We start from the raw sequence: 25,719 nt of genomic DNA on the forward strand, positions 1-25,719 counted from the left end.
CTTACCAAAGGAGTGGCCAGTCATGCTGACAGAGTGTTACGGGGTCTTTTTTTTACTAAAGAGGTTGAAAGAACAAGATTAAAGTTTGTTAGAAAGGGTCTTGGCTTGGTTCTTGGATTGAAGCACTGACCCTCATATTTGCAGACAGTTGCTCCATCTTCTTTGATATGGTGCCATTTTCATTTCATTTCATTCCATATCGATAAATATGTGCAACTTACTTAAAACAACATATTTGTTGTACTTTGAGTATTTTGTGCATCTCTATGTCGATGATCATTTGAAGAGTTCAGATGCAATACCCAGTAAGTATTTTAATGCAGTTGAAAATGGAGATTTAAAGGAAACCATATTTGGAAATGCACAGACTTTCATCAATAAAATGAAAACAGTTTGTTCAAATTCTTTCATATTTTGCACACTGATGGTCCCCTTGACAGCCAAGTACATGTTGGTGTCAACTTAAAATTTATGGTTTTGGAGATACTGGGTTTTGCATCTGAACTCTTCATTTTCACTCCATTGATTGCAGTATAATAGTGACAATACATCAAGTCCCCTTCGTGTCACACTGCTGTCAGACTGTCTGGGTTTGTGATTGTCCTGGATCAAGCCTAAGATGGAAGCTTTCAATGCCTTTCTGGATTTGACCATCAGAAGTGTATCTGCAAGCGGCCAAAGTGTTGAACTTGTAGAGATAATCAGTTATCTCGGTCCTCTGTTTGTGAAATCAAGAGACATATGGGAGGAGCTTATGGACATACAAGTTCTGTCAAAACAGGAGTTTGATGATGCAAATATTTTTGCAGGGGGATAAAGGTTCAAGTCTTCAGGGTCCTGGTGCTTCCTACCTCATTGTACAGTTGTGAGATTTAGATGCTAGCCAGTGAGCTAACATGATGACCGGATCTCCTTGGTACTAGGTCTGTTTGAAGGACCCTTGGGTACCATTGGAATGACTTTGTCAAACAGGTAGTTACTCAGAGACACTCAGATGAGGTGTACTTGTATTGTAAGAGAACAATGTGCAAGGTGGTGCACTACTCTGGGCATGATACGGCACACGGGTGCCTCAGTGTTGAGGACCCAAGCAACAGGAAAAAGCCAAGGGCAAGGGGACATCTACATATCACCTGGCTGGGACAGATAGATGCTTACTTTCAGTGGCTGGGGACCAGACGTCTGCCTGGGTAATTGCCATCCAGGACACAGCGACGCATGACACACTCTCCGTACCTGACCTGGAGGTGCATTTTCACCACAGAACTAGGTCCTGAGTACTGACTTACCCAACTTCCACAGACTAGTCCCAACAGGATTCTCAGCTGGTAAAATATTCCTTTTGTCACTGTCTTCTCTTTGGCATCATTGACATCATACTGTGTTTCAGTACAACACTAATTTTCAGTGCATCAAAGACAGAAGTACTGACAGACAACAAGAATAAAACAATGATTTGATAACAGCTTGTAAATGCAAAGTGAACAAAGTTAGAAAGTGTACACCAGTTGGAGTAGCACACATCCTGGGTCACGGCACTGAGCGGCAGCATGACCAGTTCCTTTCTTCATTACTTTATAGCTTCCCAACTGAAATCAATTAGGTATCAATCAGGTTTACTGTTGGGTGAGCAGGAGGCAGACCCCCAGGGGCAGTTCCAGCCGGGGATTGAACCAGCAATTAGCTTACTGTGAAGGATTGGTGTTTCTCTAATTTATTGCTATTATGTTAGGATTGACACAAGGGTTAATTCTAATTACATTTACAAAAGTCTGACAAAACACTTTTCTCTCAACAGTGGAAGCACAACTCAATGTGAGGCACTGCAGAGAGAACAATGGTGCACAAATTTGATGGATTTATGAGACAAGACAGCTGAATAAAGATACTTGCTGTTCATATAAAGAAATATGATATAAACTTTGAAATAAGTAAAATCTGGAAAAAAAAATCAGAGTCATCAGGAGATGACATATCCCCCCAGTCCCCACAAAAAAAAAATCAGTAATACAGAGTGTCAGGGATCACCCAAGTACACTCTTGTGCAAAATATGAATGAAATTGGTCAACTGGTTTTTGAGATATCACACTAACAAGGGTGGCAATGACAATATCTTGAATATCTCACTGTGACCTTGAAATTGACCCCAAGGTCACCATAATTGACTGGTGTCGGGGGATCACCCAAGTACACCCTTATGCTAAATTTAAATGAAATTGGTCAACTGATTCTTGAGATATCACACTAACAAGGGTGGCAATGACAATATCTTCAATATCTCACTGTGATCCTGAATTTGACCCCAAGGTCAACATAATCAACTGGTGTCGGGGGATCAACAAAGTACACCCTTATGCTAAATTTGAATGAAATTGGTCAGCTGATTCTTGAGATATCACACTAACAAGGGTGGCAATGAATGACAATATCTTGAATATCTCGCTGTGATACTGAATTTGACCCCAAAGTCACCATAATCGACTGCTGTCGGGGGATCACCCAAGTACACCATTATGCTAAATTGGAATGAAATTGGTCAACTGGTTCTTGAGATATCACACTAACAAGCAAAAATGGACGGACAGACATGCTGATCACTATATCCCACTGTATTTCACACCGGGGTGATCAAAAAGGAGGCTATAGTTAGTGTTGTCTATGTGACTTCGGACTAGCTCCTGAAAAATCAGTTATAGTAGACATCCGACAGTGGGATTGTGCTTTTTTGGGGCTTTCCCAAAAAGGGCTTTTTAAAAATATACCTAATTAATGACAAAGCTCCATCCAAGTTGACAAATGCCCCCATCTACAGTCACTCACACACCAGCCTACATTATGAGTTTTCTGATTCTATCATTTCTATTTAAAAGAAAAGTATGCAATAACATAATTTATTTGAAATACTGAGCAATTTTGGGCTTCTTCCTGAGAGCCAAGTGGCTTTCTTTGGGTTTGATTCTCTACGGAGATCTGGTCGCACCGGTCAAAGCATAAATCTTCTTTTGACTGCATTACCTACATTTGTCTGCAGTGTCAAACTTTGTAGCAAATTAACAGTTGCTGAATTTATTCTATTTTATTTTTTCCCCTCAGAATTCTGACAAATTTGGAGCACAACAGTAGCTGTATAAATAGACACGTACCGCCATTTCCACTCTGACAGAAAGAAATCAATACAGTGACCTATTGATCATTCCAGATCTGAGTCAGCATATGACGGGATGAAGGTCGGGTAAAGACAAAGCAGGAAGGGGGCGGAGCAGAGTGTGATGAGGCTAAGTGTGTTTGGTTATTAAATTGGTAAGTGAGTGGGAGAAGGAGGGAGGGAGGGAGGGAGGGAGTCGTTTCCTTCCGGAGTTTGGTTGACCTCAATGATCGACAGGCTGCCCTCCAGAAATAGGCTGGCAAGACGCTGCTAACAAGTTCCAAAGAGTACTGAATTCTTCAGTCACACGCAGGGATAACAGGTATATGGGTGCAAGAAGGATAATATGAAAAGCAGTGTTTTATTCGTTTGTTTCTGCAGGCGGGTGAAAAGCATCACATAGATACTGAGGATGCAAATGTGGAAAATGAAAAAGGCCAAAATGTCACCGACATTCCTGATTTCCGACATCCAGAGCATTACCACATCAGTAACCGTGACGTGTCCCCAGCTCAACAAAACAAACCATTGTCTCTGTAAGACACAGTTGCACATTGTGACGCCACAGCTTCGTCTTTGCACATTTACTGACTTATATCAGCTCTTCTGACTTTGGTCAGTATTGACCTTCTCTCTTTGACCCCTTTTGCTCCCTGCTCCAAACACTACGAGCATTGTAATCAAGAAGGAAGCTTGAAGTCCTATATCTTTCTCCTTGTTGGCAAACAAGAATCATCTCCTTGTGGCAACAGCTCCGTTTCCCGAAGTCGCCTGCCATTCCACTGGAATTTGCCCCTCGACATTGAATTTTTGGAGGTGATTTGGCACGAATGTGCCTTCCAGGTCCAAGGGTGACCACAACACTTGCGTTTTTGCTCGTGCCCTTCATTCACTGCCACAAGTCGAGGTTTTGTCCTTGTGAGGATTAATGTGATCGAGTGTTACTTGGGCGCCATGTTAACCCTCCTTCTTTAGTACATTGTGGCATTTGGAAGGAATTTCATGAAGTTTAACATCATGAGATCACTTATTGTAGAGAGATTATTTTCTGGCAACTATCTATAATTTGCATTTTTCTTTGTAGATGACAATATGCAATTTCATGTAATACTTAATATAATAATATTATTATATTTACTTGATATATTTCATTCTTTGTAGAGAATAACATCCATTTCTTTACTGATAGCATTCAGATCTCTGCAGATGATGAACAATTTTTTTGCAGACAATACATAAATTCTTTTTGTAGCTGTTACTGTTATTATCACTCACCCATCTTCAACTGATTATCCGGGATTGAGTCACAGGGGCAACAGCTCCAGGAGGGGACCCCAAACTTCCCTTTAGCGGCAACGTTAGCCACCTTTGATTGGGGGATCCTGAGGCATTCCCAGGCCAGTGTGGAGACATAACCTCTCCAGCTGGTCCTGGGTCTTCCCCAGGGTTTCCACCCAGCTGGACGTGCCAAGAGCACCTCCCTACGGTGGTGCCCAGGAGGCATCCTTACCAGATGCTTAAACCACCTCAGCTGGCTCCTTTCAATGCGAAGGACTAGCGGCTCTACTCTGTGCTCCTCATGAATGACTGAGCTTCTCATCTCACCTCTAGGAGAGACACCAACCACTCTCCTGAGGAAACCCATTCCGGACGCTTTTACCTGCCATCTAGTTCTTTCAGTCATGATCCGACCCTCATGACCATAGGTGAGAGTAGGAACGAAGATTGACTGGTAGATTGAGAGCTTTCGGCTCAGCTCCCTTTTCGTCACAACAGTATGGTAAGGGTGCGCCAATCTCACGCTCCATTGTCCCCTCACTCGTGAACAAAACCCCAAGATACTTGAACTCCTTCACTTGGGGCAAGACCTCGTTCCCTACCCCGAGTAGGCAAGCCATCGGTTTGCTGCTGAGCACCATGGCCTCAGATTTAGAGGTGCTGATCCTCATCCTAGCTGCTCCAGACTTGGCTGTGAGCCAACCCAGTGAGTGGTGGCAATCACAGGCCGATGAAGCCAACCAGACCACATCATCTGCAAAATGCAGTGATAAGGCTCTCAGCCCGGGGTACCCAGTCATAAGCTTTATCCAAGTCCACAAAACACATGTAGACTGGATGGGCATACTCCCAGGCCCCTTGTAAGATTGAAGAGCTGGTCAGTTGTTCCATGGCCAGGACGGAACCCGCATTGTTCCTCTTCAAACTGAGGTTCGGCCAAACCCCCCTTTCCAGCACCCTGAAGTGCAACCATGAGATAGATGCAAATGTGGAAAAGGAAAAAAAAAAGAAGCCAAAATGTCACCAACATTCCCGATTATTTATTTATTTATTATTCTCACAGTTATTTAATAAAGTTCACGTCTTTGTGGATAACAAGTGATTACATATAGAACATACCATTTATGTGTTTCATTTTTTGTCGATGATAACACTCACTTTATCACTGGTAACATTCATATCGTGCAGAGGATAAACTATATTTTACAGATATAAACATTCAGTTTTTTTTGGTCAATGCCACTATTCATTTCTTTGCAGATGATACCATTTTCTTCTTTGCTGATGAGAAAATTGTATTCTGTACAGATGACAGTTATTTAATACAATTCACGTCTTTGCAGATGACAACATGTGACTTAATGTAGACCATACCATTTCATGCTTAATATATAATCTGTTCATATTATGTAATACTTATGTGTAATTCTTTGCAGATGATAGCTTTCATTTCTTTGCTGATAACATTCAGATCTTTGCAAATTATTTTTTTGCAGACAATATTTTTTTAAAATATAACCATTCAATTCATTTCAGAATTCTTTACAGACAAAAATAATTTATTTAAGATATTGTACAAATGAAAAATTATGTCAGTTGCATGCAATAATTGTGCAGAAGTGCGCATGCATTTTGTTATCACTTGCTGCTTCTTTGAGAATTAGGAGATAAAGATCTTAAAATAAAAAAATGAAAAGCGCAAAATGTACCACAAGCCTCCTCGGACCTACACCAGATCATAATGTGCAAAATAATATCACATGTGAGATGAAAAAAAATTAAAAATGAAACAACAACGGGAGAGAGATGCGAGCTGAGAGGTGCAGAAAGGAAAGTGCAGGGACTGAACAGATGCTGAGAATGTGGCCTGGTCGATAAAAGCGATGGAGTTACTCCTCTGCACTCTCTGGTTTCTCGCGCTGACATCTACGAGTGCTGATCCCATTCTGCCGCAGAGCAGACACACTCACGTACACACATAGGCGTGCACAAGCATCCCATACATTTTTACCAACATGCATGCACATGCAGGGGTGTGTTCAGTGACAAGAGAAATGAGGTGGGTCATGTAAGGTGGGAATCGAGTCATACGCCTCGAGGAGAAAAAGTGTGAGAAAGAAGGGCGGGACTCCGAGATGAAAGAAAGTCAGAATCATCAGAATCATCGTTGGACACAGTCAGTAGAACCAGGGAGCTGTTCCTGCACTTCTTCCAATATCATGAAGAAATGTTATTCACTGGAGGCATATCAGGTTTTGGTAACAGTTGCTGCAAAGTTCCAGTCTTCAGATAAAAAGTCAGTTTTTAAATAAATGGTGTTGAAACTGCAGTAACACCTGTTTACAAGTCTGCATGAGGTCAGACCTCTTCAGCACAGGTGTGGCCCTCAACACACACACCAGTCAAATTACACACATTTTCACAGCATGTGCGAATATCGAGAAGACAGAACATGTTTTCCTCCGTAATTATGCATCTAATGTTGAGACGTGTACGTGTGCCCAGATTTCTGTTGTTCGTCAACAAGCAAAGCCACAAGGACGAGTGTAGTTATTTCACTGACAGAAGAAGCATATTTTATCATAACTGTAAGGAATTCAAGGTATACACATGACTGAGCCTGTTGTTTTGAGAACATCATGTATTTCACACATAATGACAATAATCAAAAAGATATGACCTGGAATCATCTTACAAACGGCACACTTATTTAAAAAAATACACGCAACAGTAGATGCATCAGTCTCTCCAGAAATTTCTGATATCAGGATTTCTGCAATGAATGAGTCAACCGATAAATGGACTGCATCCGATATAGATATAAGGGATAGATAGATCCATTTATCTGTTTTTATATCTACATGCATAATTGTTGAATTCTTTTTTAATTAATTTTTAGTAGTCCTAAAATAACATTTAAAAGCAACAATGCAGATTTATAAGAATGCAAGTTAAAAGGAAAATGGATGCTTGTCTTTTTATTATAACAACAATAATTATAGCACATTTTATTTAATGCAATTCACCTCATGATTTTATGCTTACAACTTCTCATTCACTCCTGTGTTTAGTCTTGTAACAACTACTCAGTTCACTGAAAAATAATACATTTTAATCATCCATTAATCTTTTAGGATGCCTTTTAAGCCGAAATACAACATTTTGAAGTAGTGAGGCTACTCAAATATGATAATTTGCTCCTTGGCTGTTTTATAATATTAGAAATTAAATATTTTCAAAATTTAAAGCATTCCAAGTAGACAACAATTACTCTGGGATTGTTTTTGTAGCTATCGATGATACAGGCTAGGGTGTTTTTGAAATTTGTTTTAATGTTTTATGAAATATGTTATTAATTGATTAATTCTAAAATTAATTAAACCAATTGTTTGTTTGTTGCAGATATATTCCTCCTATTCCCTTCCTAAATTAACTTGCAATAACATTAATTCCTAAACTCTGACAAAAGCCTCAGTATGTACTTTGTCAAACAACACACATACACTGAGGAAAATAATACGTTTGACCTCTGTAATTGCAAACAAAGGCTACTGTACAAAATATTAACATTGATTTTCACAGGCGTTCAAATACTTATTTGCAGCAGTAACATACAAATAAATTATATTTTTTAAAAAATCATACATTGTGATTTCCGGATTTTTTTTTTTTTTTTAGATTATGTCTCTCACAGTGGACATGCACATAAGATGAGAATTTCAGACCCCTCCATGATTTCTAAGTGGGAGAACTTGCAAAATCGCAGGGTGTTCAAATACTTCTTTTCCTCACTGTAAGTGAATGTGTCCATCACCTCTAGTTTAAAGTAATAACTCAAAAACAATAAATGCCATCATCTTTTCAATCCCCAAATTAAAAAGGCATATAATGAGTACAAACAGATTAAAATTTGGTCAACTTTAATGCACCAGATCCATAGAAAAACCAGTTTGATGCGTTTATTAAAAATCACATACCTGTCTGTGTCCTTGGACAAGACACTTTATCTGCATTGTTCCAGTTCACCCAACTGTAAATGGGTACCAGCCTTGGCTGGGGAAGTAACCTGTGTCATACTGGCTTCAGAACATAGGTTTTACTTCTATTACTACTTTGACTACTTCTGTTCAAGTTCACCCATTACCCATTCTCCAGGTGCATCTATAGCTGTGTCAGGAAGGGCATCTGGCGTAAAACTTGTGCCAAATCAACATGTGGCTCCACTGTGGCAACCCCAAACATAAAACGGAAATCACATGCATAGAAAGATACAACTTTGTGCTGGTAGAATGTCTCCACATTATGGACTGGCTGTGTGATTACTGGGTTAAGCACTGAGCTAACTGCAAAGTGGAAACAAGCTGAGCTCAGCAGGGGAAGGTCACTCCAGGCTAGACGGACCATCATACACGAAAAGGTCACACTGTGGTTCAGTGACAGCACTTAGATTTTTAACTGAGGGAGGGAAGATGGAGTAATGTATGCATAGAGTGATGGGATAGAGGGATGTTACAGGAAAAAAAATGACTCATGCTGTGTTGAAAATGGAGGGTATGTTCAGAGGGAACAAGAGAAAAAGTCAATCCAAACAACCCCAAAACCGACTGATTAAAAAGGAAACGCCTGACAAAAATGAACAAAGGGCAAACAGAGAGAGGACTGAATGATGAACTGTAAAGTGGGTGGGAGTCTGTAGCATAGGATAAAGATTTTTGTCAGTGAATGGTGTCTGGTTTCTAGTATGTGCTGGGGGATGTCAAAAGCAGCCGGGGTGGGGACAGATAGATGAGCCACAGTGGTGATGGTAATGATATCGCCGATGTTTGTCTTCTATTATCATGAAGGAAGGTAGAAACTAAGCAGAACATGTTTCGCTTCATTTTTACCCGAGGCCAAAGTATGGCCATCGGGTATTGCGAAGGCTTTGCATCCATCTGTCTGTCCATCTGTGTTCATCATAACTCTCAGTCCTATTACTGCCAGGGTCTCCAAATTCGCAGGGAGCATTCTGGGGACACAGACCTTGGACAAGTTCAAAGATGGCTAACCTTGATCTAGTTTAAGAGGTCACATTCTGTTTCCTATTTTTATGCTCATATAGCCGAGGGTATTTTAGCATTGTGCTATATCAATATATTGCTACAAGTTCAAAGTGACTTCACTGGTGAACAAGAGGGGCATTAAATACAGGTGTTTTGTTGTCTGGGTGTCTTGGTGGCTTTCCTCACTCTTCTCCTTCTTGCACAGTCACTCAGTTTTTGAAAACTGTCTACTCGACACAGATTTACCATAGAGTGCCATACTGTTTGTATTTCTTCATAATTGATGTAAATAAAGTCCAGGAAGACATATTTAGTGACTTAGATGTTCATGTAACCATCCCCTGACTTGTCTGAAGAAAACTGGTAATAAAACTGATTATTTACAAGTATTATACCAAAGGTGCACATTAGGGCTGTTCATGTTATATAGTGAAAAAATAAAAGTTGTGAGAGATGTAGGGCCACATTGTTGTTTTTTTTTCCACTTGGGGTTTTATAGGTGCAGACCACATTTGAACTCAATCAGATAAGATTTAGAGGTCCCCCAGAGTGACACATTTTCCTCTCCCTCCGCTGGCAAGGCAACGTCACCCTAACAGGGGAAGACTCTGATGCCATTATTTTCTTTTATAGGTACATGTGATGGATTCTAATCGTAAAAAGTGGTGGTTGATTGGTCACCCAGAGGAGAACATTACTGGAATTACTGGATTACTACATTGCTTGTTTGGGGAAACAATGTCCAATTACAATAAAATTTAGCACAGATTTTTTATTTTATTAGTGGAACAATAACAATACGTGGCCCAAAAGATTTTGTAACATTTTACATTTTGAACCGGACTAGTGCCCATTACTTAGGCAATCCATCATCTTCTCATCTCATCTTCAACCGCTTTTCCAGGTTCGGGTCGCGGGGCAACAGCTGCAGCAGGGGACCCCAGACTTCCCTTTCCCGGACCTCATTGACCACCTCTCACTGGGGGATCCCGAGGCGTTCCCAGGCCAGTGTGGAGATATAATCTCTCCACCTAGTCCTGGGTCTTCCCCGGGGTCTCTTCCCAGATGGACATGCCTGGAACACCTCCCTAGGGAGGCGCCCAGGCACCCATCATCTTGACTTTTATATTTTTAATTAATTTACATCAAGTTGTACAGATTTGCTTTGCATTTGAGTTTAAGGAAGATCATTTTAGGAATTTTTCATATTGAGAAGCCTGATTTACTTTTTGTATTTGACATGGCAAAAACAAATTAAAATGGGTGAAATACGAAGTAGCCCAATACTTTTGGAGGGCACTGTAGATGATTTAGTACCACAAGATGTCACACTATCACCAGCATCTCAGAACCAAAACACCATCTTCTGTTGACCTTGACTCTCCATCCTCCCCTTGCTTCCTATGCATCGAGGAGAAGGAACACCAGTTGGCGCCCTTTAGCAGCTAGAAGGCTCCCCATCTGGAAAAAGCCAGACTTTTCTTGATTCTAGTCCTACCATGTGCTTGGTCAGATGCCTTTTTAGCCTCTGGATGGGGTTTCTTCTGGGGATGCATTTCTGGAGAGTCACTACTGACCAAATCTTGAATGGATAGTGTTATGTGTGGAGTAACTAACTACTGTCACTTTGTAAATGTGGGGATGGGTAACATTTTCACACGGTGGGGCTCGTATGCATGCGCAGGCAGTCCTGCTCTGTACACACGTACCAAAAAAGCTGGGATTACCACAAGCACACACACAAGCACACACACACACACACACACACACACACACACACACACACACACACACACACACACACACACACACACACACACACACACACACACACACACACACACACACACACACACACACACACACACACAGAGAACACAGTTGTTTACTGCTATATTAACGTTTAAAATGCATTTTCTGGCACCTTTAAATGACGTCCTCACTGACCCCAATTAGCAGTCTGAAAAAAACAAAAACACTGGTGAATATTCAACTTTCCAAATACTGCAGGCAACCGTATCTAAAACAGCATATAGTAGGACAATTTGGGTTGCAAGTGTGGTATCTAGATAAAAACTCCAACATACTGGTGGTATCGGTCCTGCTGTCACAAAATATTTCCATCATTTGCTTTCTTTCAGCTAAAAGCCTGTGCATCCGTCTCATTTAAAATGTTTTGGCCTCATTAATGAAAAATAGCTGCCTCTCCTGAGGTATTTAGAGCCCTCGAAAACCAAACAGGATGGTTTCCTGTTGTTGATGTGAGCAACTTTAAGTAAATGACAGGCAAGAATATGTTTCAGGAGAGAGCACGTCTTCCTGGGCATTAATGATTGAGGAAAGTGGGGAGGACATGATGGAGAAATTTGCTCTTAATGGCACACTGGGGACGAGGGAAAAGGACCAAGCATTGCGGGATGTAATGGTGTGTGTCCGTTTCCAGCGTGAGGGGTATTCGTGGTTAGGCAGGCTTTGGTAAAGAAGATCAGACTGGAGGAAGGCAAAAGTCAGGATGGATGTTCTGTCTGAATTTGTGTTAATGGATCCATTTGGAAATTTTTCACAGCTCCTTTTGTCTGTCCTTGGGGTCCAACATGTCTTAGTGCTGATGAGTTCTTGAGTTCTGCTACTGTCAGAAGAAAAACTTCTGAGTTTTTAAAACAGAGCTTTTCATTGGACTGGCCATGACTGATTTTCACCAAGAGCCAGTGTCACGTATTCATTACCTTCATGTTGTCTCCATCCTATTTTGCAGTCCCAACTCCAGACCCTTCATTTTCTTCCACTGGTTTTATTGATGTCTCCATTCCGTCTCATGACGACTTTGTAACAGACATCTTCCCACCAGACGGGCCTACGGACAGTCTCACCACCACGACCAATGGTGATTCCCGTAAGCCGATCTACCAGGGTCTCAATGATAAACTCATTCCCATCTACTGCTCCATCCTGGCTGCCGTCGTGGTCGGTTTTGTGGCCTTCATCATCTTCAAAAGGTGAGGCCTAAGAACATGATAAAATTAAGATTCACTGCTCAGCTAAAGGTGGAAGATCATTATTGGTGAATTGTTATTAATTATGTATTATACAAATAATGAATGTTTATGAGTTCAATGGTATAAATATTTCATGAGGTGAAAGATGGAATGTTCCATTCAACAAGGCAAAGCTGAGTTCAATGGTATGTTCCAACTTTCACAGAATTAAATATTCATTCCATTGAAAGAATGAAAAAAAAAAACATTCATTATTTATTTATATAACTGCTAAAATAGATCCTTGTCATTTGATATTTTATTAATTTATAAACAACAGAAAAGGGACTTACATTTTGGTGTTCCACTGGTGTTTAATAGTCCAACAAGAACTTTAAATTGGAGTCCAAAATCGCACGATGTAGTCTGTGATGTTGTCCACTGAAAAAAAAAACCCAGACTTTGCGTAGTTCCTCAGTCCAGTGAAAAATCACATCAGAAATTTGTCCATTTGTCATTCTAACTTCATCCTAAAACCTCTTCAGATAGCTTACAGCGTAGTGGATTTGTTTTTTGTGTGTGTTAGAAGAATTAGCACCGCCAGTTAACTCCTTCAAGTCGTCATCTGCCAGCAAAACAAACTCTGCAGTGTTTAGCTAAACGCCGCCCTCAGTAGTGCTATTGCATGCAGTGGTCGGGGCGTGCAATAGCACATTCAAGATTCAAGATTCAAAGCTTTTATTGTCATATGCACAGTAAAGAAACATGTTTCCCTGTGCAATGAAATTCTTACTTTGCTGCACACACTGGATGTCCACATATATATATAAATAACTAAGTATAAAATATCTAAATATAAGTGGGGGGCACCAAAATTGCACGCTAAAAAAGAACTATTGCATGATCAATGAAACACAACGGCAAATGGTATGAATAATCCATGTCACATGAAATTCAACCCACCAATCATGTTGTGAAAGTGTAGTGACACGGACCCACAACAGGGGGCGTAAATGAACGGTCAATAGATGAGCCAAAAAGTAACAATTTAATGTTGTGAAATGTGCACAACGATATACAGACAATCTCAGAATATAATTACAGTCAAATCACAAAGGTGACGTGTGGGCAGGCTCGAGGATAGAAGACGTCTGTCCTGAGAAGAGCCGGAACCACACGATTTCCGCTGCCTCCGAACCTGGTGAATACTGGAGCCGCCAAGTCCCGAATTCCCAGGTGATCACCGTCCCCGACTGTCGGATCTGGTACTGCTGGCGAGAACAAAGACAGTCAAGTGTAGGTGTGTGCACACCCAGTAACAATAACGGTGGGAATGCCACCTCCACCTCTCACTCAATATGTAGCAGAGTACCGCAGTGATCCCTCAGAGGAAAAGAGTGCCGTCCTGCACTCACTCAACCTCCACAGGAAGAGGGACCGGTACTCCTGCAAACACTCACAATATACAGCTTATTAGTAACACAAATGGCTGAGGATATTACCTCCAATGAAGTACGATATCTCGGCAACGAGGTGGAGATGACGTCTGGTCTTTATGGAGTGAGATGATGTTGAGTAGATGGGTGACAGCTGTCAAGAGATAATGAGTGACAGCTGTCACCCCCGGCTGTGTCCGTGGCGGCAGCGCCCTCTCGTGCCTGAAGCCCGCACTTCAGGCAGGGCGCCCACTGGTGGTGGGCCAGCAGTACCTCCTCTTCTGGCAGCCCACACACAACAGGACCCCCCCCTCAACGGGCGCATCCTGGCGCCCGACCAGGCTTGTTCGGGTGACGGTGGTAGAAGTCGGCCAGGAGGGCCGGATCCAGGATGAAGCTCCTTTTCACCCAGGAGCGTTCGTCGGGTCCATACCCCTCCCAGTCCACCAAGTACTGGAACCCCCGGCCCATCCGACGGACGTCCAGGAGCCGGTGCACCGTCCAAGCCGGCTCCCCGCGATGATCCGAGCAGGAGGCGGTGCCGGTCCGGGAGCACAGAGGGGTGAGGTGTGGTGAGGCTTGATTCGTGACACGTGAAAAACCGGATGGATCCGCAGTGAAGCCGGGAGTTGGAGCTTCACTGCGGCAGGACTGAGGACTTTGAGGATCTTGAATGGTCCGATATATCTGTCCTGAAGTTTCGGGAAGTCCACCTGGAGGGGGATGTCCTTTGTGGAAAGCCACACCTCCTGCCCGGGCTGGTAAGCAGGGGCCAGGGATCGCCGGCGGTCTGCATGGGTCTTCGCCCTCGTCCGGGCCTTCAACAAGACAGAACGGGCGGAGTGCCACACCCGACGGCACTTCCGCAGGTGGGCCTGGACCGAGGGCACACCGACCTCTCCCTCCACCACGGGAAACAACGGGGGCTGATACCCCAAACACACCTCAAATGGGGAGAGGCTGGTGGCAGAGGACACCTGGCTGTTATGCGCATACTCGATCCAGGCCAGATGTTTACTCCAGGCCGTCGGGTGTGCGGACGTTACACAGCGTAGAGCTTGCTCCAACTCCTGATTGGCCCGTTCTGCCTGTCCCTTGGTCCGGACGAGAGGCTCACAGTAGCCCCCAGTTCCCGGCAGAAGCTCCTCCAGACATGTGAGGAGAACTGGGGACCACGATCTGAGACGATGTCGGTGGGTATCCCATGCAGATGGACGATGTGGTGGACCAGGAGGTCTGCTGTCTCCTGGGCTGTTGGGAGCTTCGGGAGGGCCACGAAGTGGGCCGCCTTGGAGAATCGGTCCACTATCGTGAAGATGGTGGTGTTGCCCTGGGACGGCGGGAGGCCCGTGACGAAATCCAGGCCGATGTGGGACCAGGGGCGATGAGGCACAGGTAATGGCTGGAGAAGTCCTTGGGACCTTTTATGGTCTGCCTTGCCCCTGGCACAGGTGGTGCAGGCCTGGATGTACTCCCGGACGTCGGCCTCCATAGACGCCCACCAGAAGCGCTGCCGGACAACTGCCACGGTTCTTCACACCCCTGGATGACAGGAGAGCTTGGAACCGTGACAGAAGTCCAAGACTGCAGCTCTAGCCTCTGGTGGGACGTACAACCGGTTCTTCGGACCTGTTCCTGGGTCCGGGCTCCGTGCCAGGGCCTCCCGGACGATCTTCTCCACGTCCCAGGTGAGGGTGGCCACGATAGTGGACTCAGGCAGGATGGGCTCCGGTGGATCCGACAGTGCAGTCTTGACCTCCTCTTCGTGTACCCGGGACAAGGCATCCGACCTCTGGTTCTTGGTCCCGGGGCGATAGGTGATCCGGAAGTCAAAACGCCCGAAGAACAGTGACCAGCGGGCTTGCCTGGGGTTCAGCCGCTTGGCGGTCCTGATATACTCCAGGTTCCGATGGTCAGTGAAAACCGTGAACGGCACAGACGCTCCCTCCAACAGGTGTCTCCACTCCTCAAGAGCCTCTTTCACCGCAAGGAGTTCTCGATTGCCGACGTCATAGTTCCGTTCAGCCGGGGTCAACCTGCGTGAAAAGTAGGCACACGGGTGAAGAACCTTATCGGTCTCTCCGCTCTGGGATAGCACGGCTCCTATCCCTGAGTCAGAGGCGTCCACTTCAACCACGAACTGGCGGCTAGGGTCGGGCTGCACCAAAACTGGCGCAGTAGAGAACCGTCGTTTCAACTCCTTGAATGCGGCTTCGCACCGATCCAACCAGGTGAAGGGGACTTTTGGAGAGGTCAGGGCTGTCAGGGGGCTAACTACCTGACTGTAGCCCTTAGTGAACCTCCTATAGAAATTAGCGAAGCCGAGGAACTGTTGCAGCTTCCTACGGCTTGTTGGTTGGGGCCAATCTCTCACCGCCGCAACCTTGGCTGGATCAGGGGTGACGGAGTTAGAGGAGATGATAAACCCCAGGAAGGACAAAGACGTGCGGTGAAACTCGCACTTCTCGCCCTTCACAAACAGTCGGTTCTCTAATAACCACTGCAGGACCTGACGTACATGCTGGACATGGGTCTCAGGATCCGGAGAAAAGATGAGACTATCGTCCAGATATACGAAGACGAATCGGTGCAGGAAGTCCCGCAAGACGTCGTTAACCAAGGCTTGGAACGTCGCGGGGGCGTTGGTGAGGCCGAACGGCATGACCAGGTACTCAAAGTGACCTAACGGGGTGTTAAATGCTGTCTTCCATTCATCTCCCTTCCGGATCCGAACCAGGTGATACGCATTTCTAAGATCCAGCTTAGTAAAGATTTTGGCTCCATGCAGGGGGGTGAACACGGAATCCAACAATGGCAACGGGTATCGGTTGCGAACCGTAATCTCATTCAGCCCCCTGTAATCAATGCATGGATGGAGTCCGCCATCTTTCTTGCCCACAAAAAAAAAACCTGCCCCCATCGGGGAGGTGGAGTTCCGGATCAGCCCGGCAGCTAATGAGTCCCGGATGTAGGTCTCCATTGATTCGCGCTCAGGTCGTGAGAGGTTGTACAGCCTGCTGGACGGGAACTCAGCGCCTGGAACCAAATCAATGGCACAATCGTACGGACGGTGCGGGGGAAGGGTGAGTGCCAGATCCTTGCTGAAGACGTCAGAAAGATCGTGGTACTCACTGACGGCACTGCCGTCAGATTGGGAGGGACTTTGACCTCCTCCTTAGCCTGTAAACCGGGAGGAACCGAGGATCCTAAACACACCCGATGGCAGGTTTCGCTCCACTGAACCACCACCCCAGATGGCCAATCAATCTGGGGATTGTGCTTCAACATCCATGGGAAGCCCAAAATCACACGGGAGGTAGAAGGAGTTACAAAAAACTCAATCTCCTCCCGATGGTTTCCAGACACCACCAGAGTTACTGGTTGTGTCTTGTGTGTGATTAAAGGGAGGAGGGTGCCATCTAGTGCCCGCACCTGCAATGGCGAAGGAAGCGCCACCAGAGGGAGCCCTACCTCCCTTGCCCATCTGCTGTCTAGCAAATTCCCTTCTGACCCCGTGTCCACCAGTGCTGGGGCTTGAAGGGTTAAATCCCCGCTCAGGATTGTAACTGGGAGTCGTGTGGCAATCTGTGTGTGTCTCACGTGAATGTTTTGACCCCCCCTTAGCCCAGTCTCTGAGGGCGGTTGCTGTTGTGGCCGTTTGGGGCAGTTTTTCTGTGTGTGCTCCTTTGAGCTGCAGAAAAAACACTCCCCGCGGATCAGCCTCCTCATTTTGGCCCTGTGCGTTTCCCTATCAACGTCAGCAGGGGGAGCTGTTGCCCCACAGAGCGCTGCGGCTGTGGAGCGTGGGGAGGGCGGCCCCTTTTCGAACCCGGAAGGGAGAGGGGCGGCGCGTATCCAGCCACGTCCTTCGCCTCGCTCCCGACGGCGTTCCTCCAACCGATTGTCTAATCGTATAACGAGATCGATAAGCCCATCTAAATCCCGCGGTTCCTCCTTAGCTACCAGATGCTCCTTCAGGACAAACGACAGTCCGTTTATGAAGGCGGCGCGGAGCGCAACGTTATTCCAGCCGGACCTCGCAGCCGCGATGCGGACGTCAACTGCATATTCGGCTGCACACCGGCGCCCCTGTCGCATTGACAGCAGCATTGTTGAAGCGGTCTCTCCTCGGTTAGGGTGATCAAACACTGTTCTGAACTCCCCCACAAACCCAGTGTATGCTGATAACAACCGTGAGTTCTGTTCCCAGAGCGCCGTAGCCCAGGCGTGTGCCTTACCCCGAAGCAGAGCAATCACATAAGCTATTTTACTAGCATCTGACGCGTATATGACGGGACGTTGTGCGAAGACAAGCGAACACTGCATGAGAAAGTCCGCGCACGTCTCCACACAACCTTCGTACGGCTCAGGAGGGCTTATGTATGCTTCAGGGGATGGTGGGAGGAGTTGTTGAACCACCACTGGAACGTTCATATCCTGCACAGGGTCGGCAGGAGGAGGAGCTGCAGCAGCGCCCTGAGCGCTCGCCGCCATCTGCGCGGAGAGAGCCTCCACCCTGCGGTTCAGGAGGATGTTTTGCTCGGTCATTTGATCCAACCGAGCCGTAAAGGCGGTGAGAATGTGCTGCAGCTCACCAATCACGCCTCCTGCAGACGCCTGCGCTCCCTGCTCTCCCATTGGTCGTTCAACAGCCGGGTGACGCCCCTCGGAGTCCATGACGCTGGCCGAGATATCCTGTTGTGAAAGTGTAGTGACACGGACCCACAACAGGGGGCGTAAATGAACGGTCAATAGATGAGCCAAAAAGTAACAATTTAATGTTGTGAAATGTGCACAACGATATACAGACAATCTCAGAATATAATTACAGTCAAATCACAAAGGTGACGTGTGGGCAGGCTCGAGGATAGAAGACGTCTGTCCTGAGAAGAGCCGGAACCACACGATTTTCCGCCGCCTCCGAACCTGGTGAATACTGGAGCCGCCAAGTCCCCGAATTCCCAGGTGATCACCGTCCCCGACTGTCGGATCTGGTACTGCTGGCGAGAACAAGACAGTCAAGTGTAGGTGTGTGCACACCCAGTAACAATAACGGTGGGAATGCCACCTCCACCTCTCACTCAATATGTAGCAGAGTACCGCAGTGATCCCTCAGAGGAAAAGAGTGCCGTCCTGCACTCACTCAGCCTCCACAGGAAGAGGGACCGGTACTCCTGCAAACACTCACAATATACAGCTTATTAGTAACACAAATGGCTGAGGATATTACCTCCAATGAAGTACGATATCTCGGCAACGAGGTGGAGATGACGTCTGGTCTTTATGGAGTGAGATGATGTTGAGTAGATGGGTGACAGCTGTAAAGAGATAATGAGTGACAGCTGTCACCCCCGCTGTGTCCGTGGCGGCAGCGCCCTCTCGTGCCTGAAGCCCGCACTTCAGGCAGGGCGCCCTCTGGTGGTGGGCCAGCAGTACCTCCTCTTCTGGCGGCCCACACACAACAAACCAAATGACAAGGATCCACTCAGCCATTACATAATTATCTATAATTACTTGTGCACTGACCCCAAAGGGCTATAAGCTGATCTTTATCATTAGATTTTTAAAATAATGTCACTAAAAAAGTGTTGGGTGTAATATTACAAACTATGTTCGTTATATATTCGTGAAGTTGCCAGCGTTACAGTTTTATAAGAACGTCTGAAATAATCAATATTGTCAGAGTTGAGATGACACAGACAGGTTTTTTTGGTACTCAGAAGTTCCAAACCTGGGTTTTCTGCGCTTACCCTGATCTTGAATGCAGCAGATCAGCACTATAAAAAGACATTAAAGTATAGAACCCACAAAACAAATTCAAACAGGATTTGAAGCCTGAAGGCATTTCACTTTTCTCATTAAATTCCAGCTCTGACAGCATTTTTTTTTTTTTTTTATTGATGGCAACATCAGCATTACATTTTCCTCAAGCCAGCGCCCTGTAAATTGCCATCTGGGTTTTTCTGTTTTTCCTGGCACCCAGTCACAGTCCTCTACGGTGTACCTACTGTGTATTTACTCTAATGCTGACTAATCCTAAAGAGGATTTGCTATCTTTGTGGTTTTTAATTGGTTTGGGTGTGAACGAAAAGAGAAAGGAGTCACTTTGGCCTACATTGCTAATGTGTGCTGTGTTGATAAGTGCACTTTTGAACTCTAGTTGAACGCACATTTAAAGTTGCAATGCATAATAAATATCAGCACTCCTGAGATTCAGGCAAGCTGATAAGATGAAGATAGATTGATTGCATTCAAAGCCTTTTCATTTTGTGTATAAAAACAGGAGACTGGAAACATTTAGATTTTTTTCCATTTGGAACTTTTAACTGAAATGTCTGGCAACAATTGTTTTGTTTTTGGGTTTGTTTTTTGTTGTTGTTGTTGTTTTTTTTGCAAAGTGGTGATGTTTGTGGCTTTTTCTTCCTGTACAACCCAGACGTAACTGCAAAAAGTTGAATAATTACACCTTGTTAGAGCCCAGTGGCTTCTATATGCATGTGGTTAGGAGGAGGATACACAAAAAAAAATAGGTTGAAAGCACTGGAATAAAGACATAATTGTCCAGCCTAGATGTATTACAAGTGGAGGTAACATTGGTGGTCACCAGACCTAGGCTTTGGAAATCAAAGAAAAATGACCAAAACCCTCAAAACTACACAGAACATTCAGAGAGAAAGAGAGATAGACAGAAAAAAGAGAAAGACGTATCTGCTTAGCTACATTTATACAAAATCCTTTCCTCAGAGTTTTGTGTATTTGTGTTATTTGATGTATACAAGGCAGCAGCTGTGAACAAGCTGTGAACAAAAATTATGTTTTGCTTCTCTGATTTAATACATTTCTTTGCACAAATGGTCTGTCTCTACTGACAACCACACCTGCTCCTAATCCATCACCAAGCCAGCCTCCTCTAACCATTCAGCAGGTGGCAGACATCACTATGGGATAGTACATAGGCAGGTTTTTACTTATTACATAGGCTACTATTTGATCAATCTGGTGTAAATTCACCAGATTTCAATGGGTTTGTCCTAATTTGGTAAGTTACAAAGATAATAACATTTAATGTACTGCTTGAGTTGTCGTCTTGAACTTTGGGGGATGGGCTAATTTTTTTAATTTACTCACTAACTTTGTTGTTGCCCTGATAGAGATACATAACTGTTAAATCATGCATTACATTTAATTTAAAGGTTAATTAACAAAACTTGCATTTGCAAAACTGTTACTACTTTGCCTGTTATACGAGGTCTATTAGAAAAGTATCCGACCTTAGTATTTTTTTTCAAAAACCATATGGATTTGAATCACGTGTGATTGCGTCAGACAAGCTTGAACCCTCGTGCGCATGCGTGAGTTTTTCCACGCCTGTCGGTTGCGTCATTCGCCTGTGAGCAGGTTTTGAGTGAGGAATGGTCCACCCCCTCGGCGGATTTTCATTGTCAGGAAATGGCGGAATGATTTGGGCTTTTTTTCCATCAGAATTTTTTCAGAAACTGTTAGAGACTGGCAGCTGGAAACCATTAGAAAAATTTATCTGGCTTTCGGTGAAAATGTTACGGGCTTGGTCGAGAATAAGGAGTGTTACTGTCGCTTTAAGGACGGCTTTAAGGATGCTCGGTGCGCCGCGCTCCGTGCCGCCATCGAGAGCCACAACCCACCGGATCATTTCTAAACGGATGGCTCTGTGGAGCCGGACCGTCGTGTGCACTTTCTCTGGTTATCACAAGAGCTGGACATCAACCATTTTCCGGCAGATTTCACTTTTAACAAGAGATTTTGTCATGGAAAGCCGAGCGGAGGCTTTGCGCGTCACGACCGATTTGCTGATGGAGCAAGACAAAAGAACACCTCCATTTTGGTCTCACAGGACGGCTTTGAGATTGCGTTCAGACAGCTGTCGGTGGTTTTTCCATCAAGTGATTATCTGAGAAATTGTGGATGTGCCTGAACATGCCAGAACATGTCCCGTGAGGCTTCATCACGGCATTGCTGTGCGCCATGCGGCACCGCCGCGACGCGCGAAGCCTCCGCTCCTCTTTCCATGACAAAAACTCCTGTAACAGTGGAATGTGCCGTTCATTTCCAAACTGGACGCTATGTTTTATCCGGGACATTGTCTGGCTAGCACAGGAATTGTGAAAAGACGTGGACATCAGCACTTTTTAGGCACATTGAGACAGACGTGCGGAGGAATTCCGCGTGTTGCGGCGGTGCCGCATGGCACAAAGCAACGCCGTGATGAAGCCTCACGGGACATGTTCTGGCATGTCCAGGCACATCCACAATTTCTCGGATAATCACTCGATGGAAAAACCTGAACGCCATCTCAAAGCCGTCCTGTGAGACCAAAACGGAGGTGTTCCTTTGTCTTGCTCCATCAGCAAATCAGTCATGATGCGCGAAGCCTCCACTCAGTTTTCCATGACAAAATCTCTTGTTAAAAGTGAAATCTGCCGGAAAATGGTTGATGTCCAGCTCTTGTGATAACCAGAGAAAGTGCACACGACGGTCCAGCTCCACAGAGCCATCGGTTTAGAAATGATCCGGTGGTTTGTGGCTCTCGATGGCGGCACGAAGCGCGGCGTGCCGAGCGTCCTTAAAGCTGTAGTAACAGTCCTTATTCTCTGTGAAGCCTGTAAAATTTTCACCGAAAGCCAGATAAATTTTTCGAATGGTTTCCAGCTGCCAGTCTCTAACAGTTTCTGAAAAAATTCTGATGGGAAAAAAGCCCAAATCATTCCACCATTTCCTGACAATGACAATCCGCCGAGGGGGCTGGACCACTCCTCACTCAAAGCCTGCTCACAGGCAAATGACGCAACCGACAGGCGTGGAAAAATTCATGCATGCGCACGAGGGTTCAAGCTTGTTTGACGCAATCACACGTGATTCAAATCCGTATGGTTTTTGAAAAAAATAATAAGGTTGGAAACTTTTCTAATAGACCTCGTACTTTGCCACCCCTAGAATCTGACTGGTCACCCAAGATGCCAACCCACTGCTGAATGGCTATCTGCCCAACCAGAAGTGGGACTTCAATTGAACTCTTTGATGAGAAACTTGTTAACTATGTAGAGGTGAAATAGTCATTTTGGTCATCTGTGTTACAATGGTACTACTTAGCCTACGCTAACAACAAAATGATTTGATTATCACTCAGATGGCACCTTATAAATCATCCTTAAATCTAAATGTTGGATTATGTTTAACCAAGTGGTGTAAGGTGTGACTGTACATCATGCCACAGAGAGAAACCCAATGATCCGCACAGCCACAGTGCTCCAATACAAAAAAATTTTATTTAACAAAACATAAATGTAATGTTTCGGGCAATCGGCCCGTCCGATGAAGGGCTGGTTGCCTGAAATGTTACATTTGTCTTTTGTTAAATACATTTTTTTTGTATCAGAGCACTGTGGCTGTGTGGATCATTTGGTTTCTTTCTTTGATGTACACACACACACACACACATATACATATACATATATATATATATATATATATATACACATATATATACATATATACATATATATATATATAATTGGTCCTGCACGCCTTTTTATGTGTTTTGGATGTGCGTGTCTTCATTGCATCACTTGTACTTCATGCCACGCCTGCATAAGTCAGTGCCCCCCAGGGCCACCCTACTCAAATGATCCTGAACACGCCACTGGAAGAGTCAAGAATAAAACAAACAAGTACAGCAATCACTGTTTTCCTTTGACAAGTATTGTCCTTGTGGTTTAATTCCACTGCAGGTGGAACAGCTGTAAGCAAAACAAACAAGGAGCCAACAATTGCACAGCCAACCAGAACCAGACGCCTTCACCCGAAGGAGAGAAGCTGCATAGCGATAGCGGCATTTCTGTAGACAGCCAAAGTCTTCAGGAGCAGCAGGGACAGACACAGGCACAGACAGGTAAAACTGATACACCAGTATCTTCATGTGTGCATGAGCAACTCCCTTAAAAGCCAACAAATACAAAAGATCTAATCTAACCATTCAACTGGACTCATATTGGGCGGAACCGTTTTCATCATGACTGCTGCTGTAAATATGAATATATTATTTATGGTCTCAGTCTGCGACCTGTGAAAAGTCTGGATAGTCTTTTTTTTGGTACCATTCAAAGCACATAATTTTCTCTGTAAGGAATTAACCATCTGGTGGTTTCATCAACCTCACCTTGAATCCAACCTACGACCTGTAGCAAGTCAGCGAACAAAGACTACAAACTAACAGTGTTGCAACATGCATTTGTTTGACAGCATCAAACTAGTTCTTTATGGACAAACCTGTTTGATGGAATGTAGGACATCTGAAGCTTCCCTCACTAGTGGCAAAGAAAGAAAACACATTAATCACTGCCTCAGGAGACACGGGTATACCGGCCGTTCAGGCGTTGTCTAAAACTTTGACGTGTGCCTGATGAAGGAATACCACACTGAGCTTTTCATCATTCCAGCCAGTCCTTTCTTATGCAACATCTGCATCCACTTTGGCTCCTTCAATGTGAAGGTCAACATTTATTCATGATTTCAAGCATAGTATTATAAATCTTAAGTTAGCCAAAAAAAAAAAACTACTAAAGAGCATCCTTCTATTTTAGCAAAAACCAGCACCCAAAGTTACCACCAGAGCACATCAGTGGTGGAACAACTTATCCAACTACTACATTTGGTCTGCCAGGTTTTTGCAATCTCTCTAAGATGGTGAACACCCGGTGTTCCAGCAACAACACATGCACGTGTCATCGCCATCCATTTGTCTACAGAGACAATGATGTTGCACAAGGCTAGTAGGTCCTTTGGTGGAACATTATCTCAAAAGGTGCACAGGGCTTCTTGAGAATGGCAGTTTTCTGCACAGATGATAGAGGGCAGCACTCATTTCTATCCATACTTGCCTCCTGACTCTGTTTCAGCTCTGTGCTTTCTGCCTCACTGTGACCTACCATGCTGCACAGCTGTCCGCTGCACTTTCCCAGCCACTGGAGATGATGCCTGCCTGCTTCATATCACAGTGAAGCCTTGACTTAGTTCTCCATACAGTGTTTCCTATGGGGACGTGCCCAGGGTCCATTTGTTATATACGTATGACCTACCTATTTGGATCGGTGGACTACTTTTATCTCTCCAGCCTGTTTAATATTTAATCCATCTCTCCAAATTTCAGATGTATCTGCTTTTAGCTGCAGTGTTTCATCTCTTCACATTCTGAGCACTTTTCTTTCATGAACTACTACATCTGTCTGTCTTTGCACATAGAGCCAGTTTCTACAAAGGCAGCTGCAAAGCTTTTCTCACCATACTGTGTTCCTCACATGTGCACAGTCCTCATGCACTTGTGGAAGCCTGAAAATACATCTGCGCATTAGGATTTTGACATCTGCAGAGGTCTATGCACACAATTGCATCATTAATACTGCAGCGTTTTATAGCGCACCCATGAAACCCTGTGCCAAGAAGGGGAAGGGTTCACTACACTGTTAAACCGAACACTCCATTTTAATACAATAATTAAGTTAATGTAACTCAAACTTTGAAAGAAGTTATAGTCACTCATTACCATTAATTAAACTAACATAAAAGTGAATTGTTGTCATAACAACTCAGTTCATTTAAGTGCATTTAAAGTTTTGGGGCATTTATGTGTTGGTGATGTATTTCCAGTGCATTCCATTCACTCATTTTAATTGAGTTTATGTAACAGAGGCCAGCAGGTGTCGCTGTGCAGATGTAGTTTGTAAACCTCACTCCCAACAGCTCAAAAGAATTCTCTGGTCACAAGGCCAGAGCCCTGGGTTTTAGCCTTCTGGTTAGAGAGTTCGACTTC

At 44.5% G+C, this 25,719-nt stretch overlaps 1 protein-coding gene across 1 annotated transcript in view; it reads left to right on the top strand.

Annotated features, from left to right (window-relative positions):
• ngfrb (nerve growth factor receptor b) overlaps positions 1–25,719 on the top strand; it is a 77,059-nt gene that overhangs the window by 43,555 nt on the left and 7,785 nt on the right. The window contains exons 4-5 of the mRNA XM_034193726.1: positions 12,222–12,462; positions 23,642–23,802. Of these exons, the coding sequence (XP_034049617.1) occupies positions 12,222–12,462; positions 23,642–23,802 (402 nt within the window). The remainder of the gene's footprint in view (positions 1–12,221; positions 12,463–23,641; positions 23,803–25,719) is intronic.

This window comes from Thalassophryne amazonica, chromosome 18, assembly GCF_902500255.1.
Source record: "Thalassophryne amazonica chromosome 18, fThaAma1.1, whole genome shotgun sequence".
Lineage (NCBI taxonomy): Eukaryota > Metazoa > Chordata > Actinopteri > Batrachoidiformes > Batrachoididae > Thalassophryne > Thalassophryne amazonica.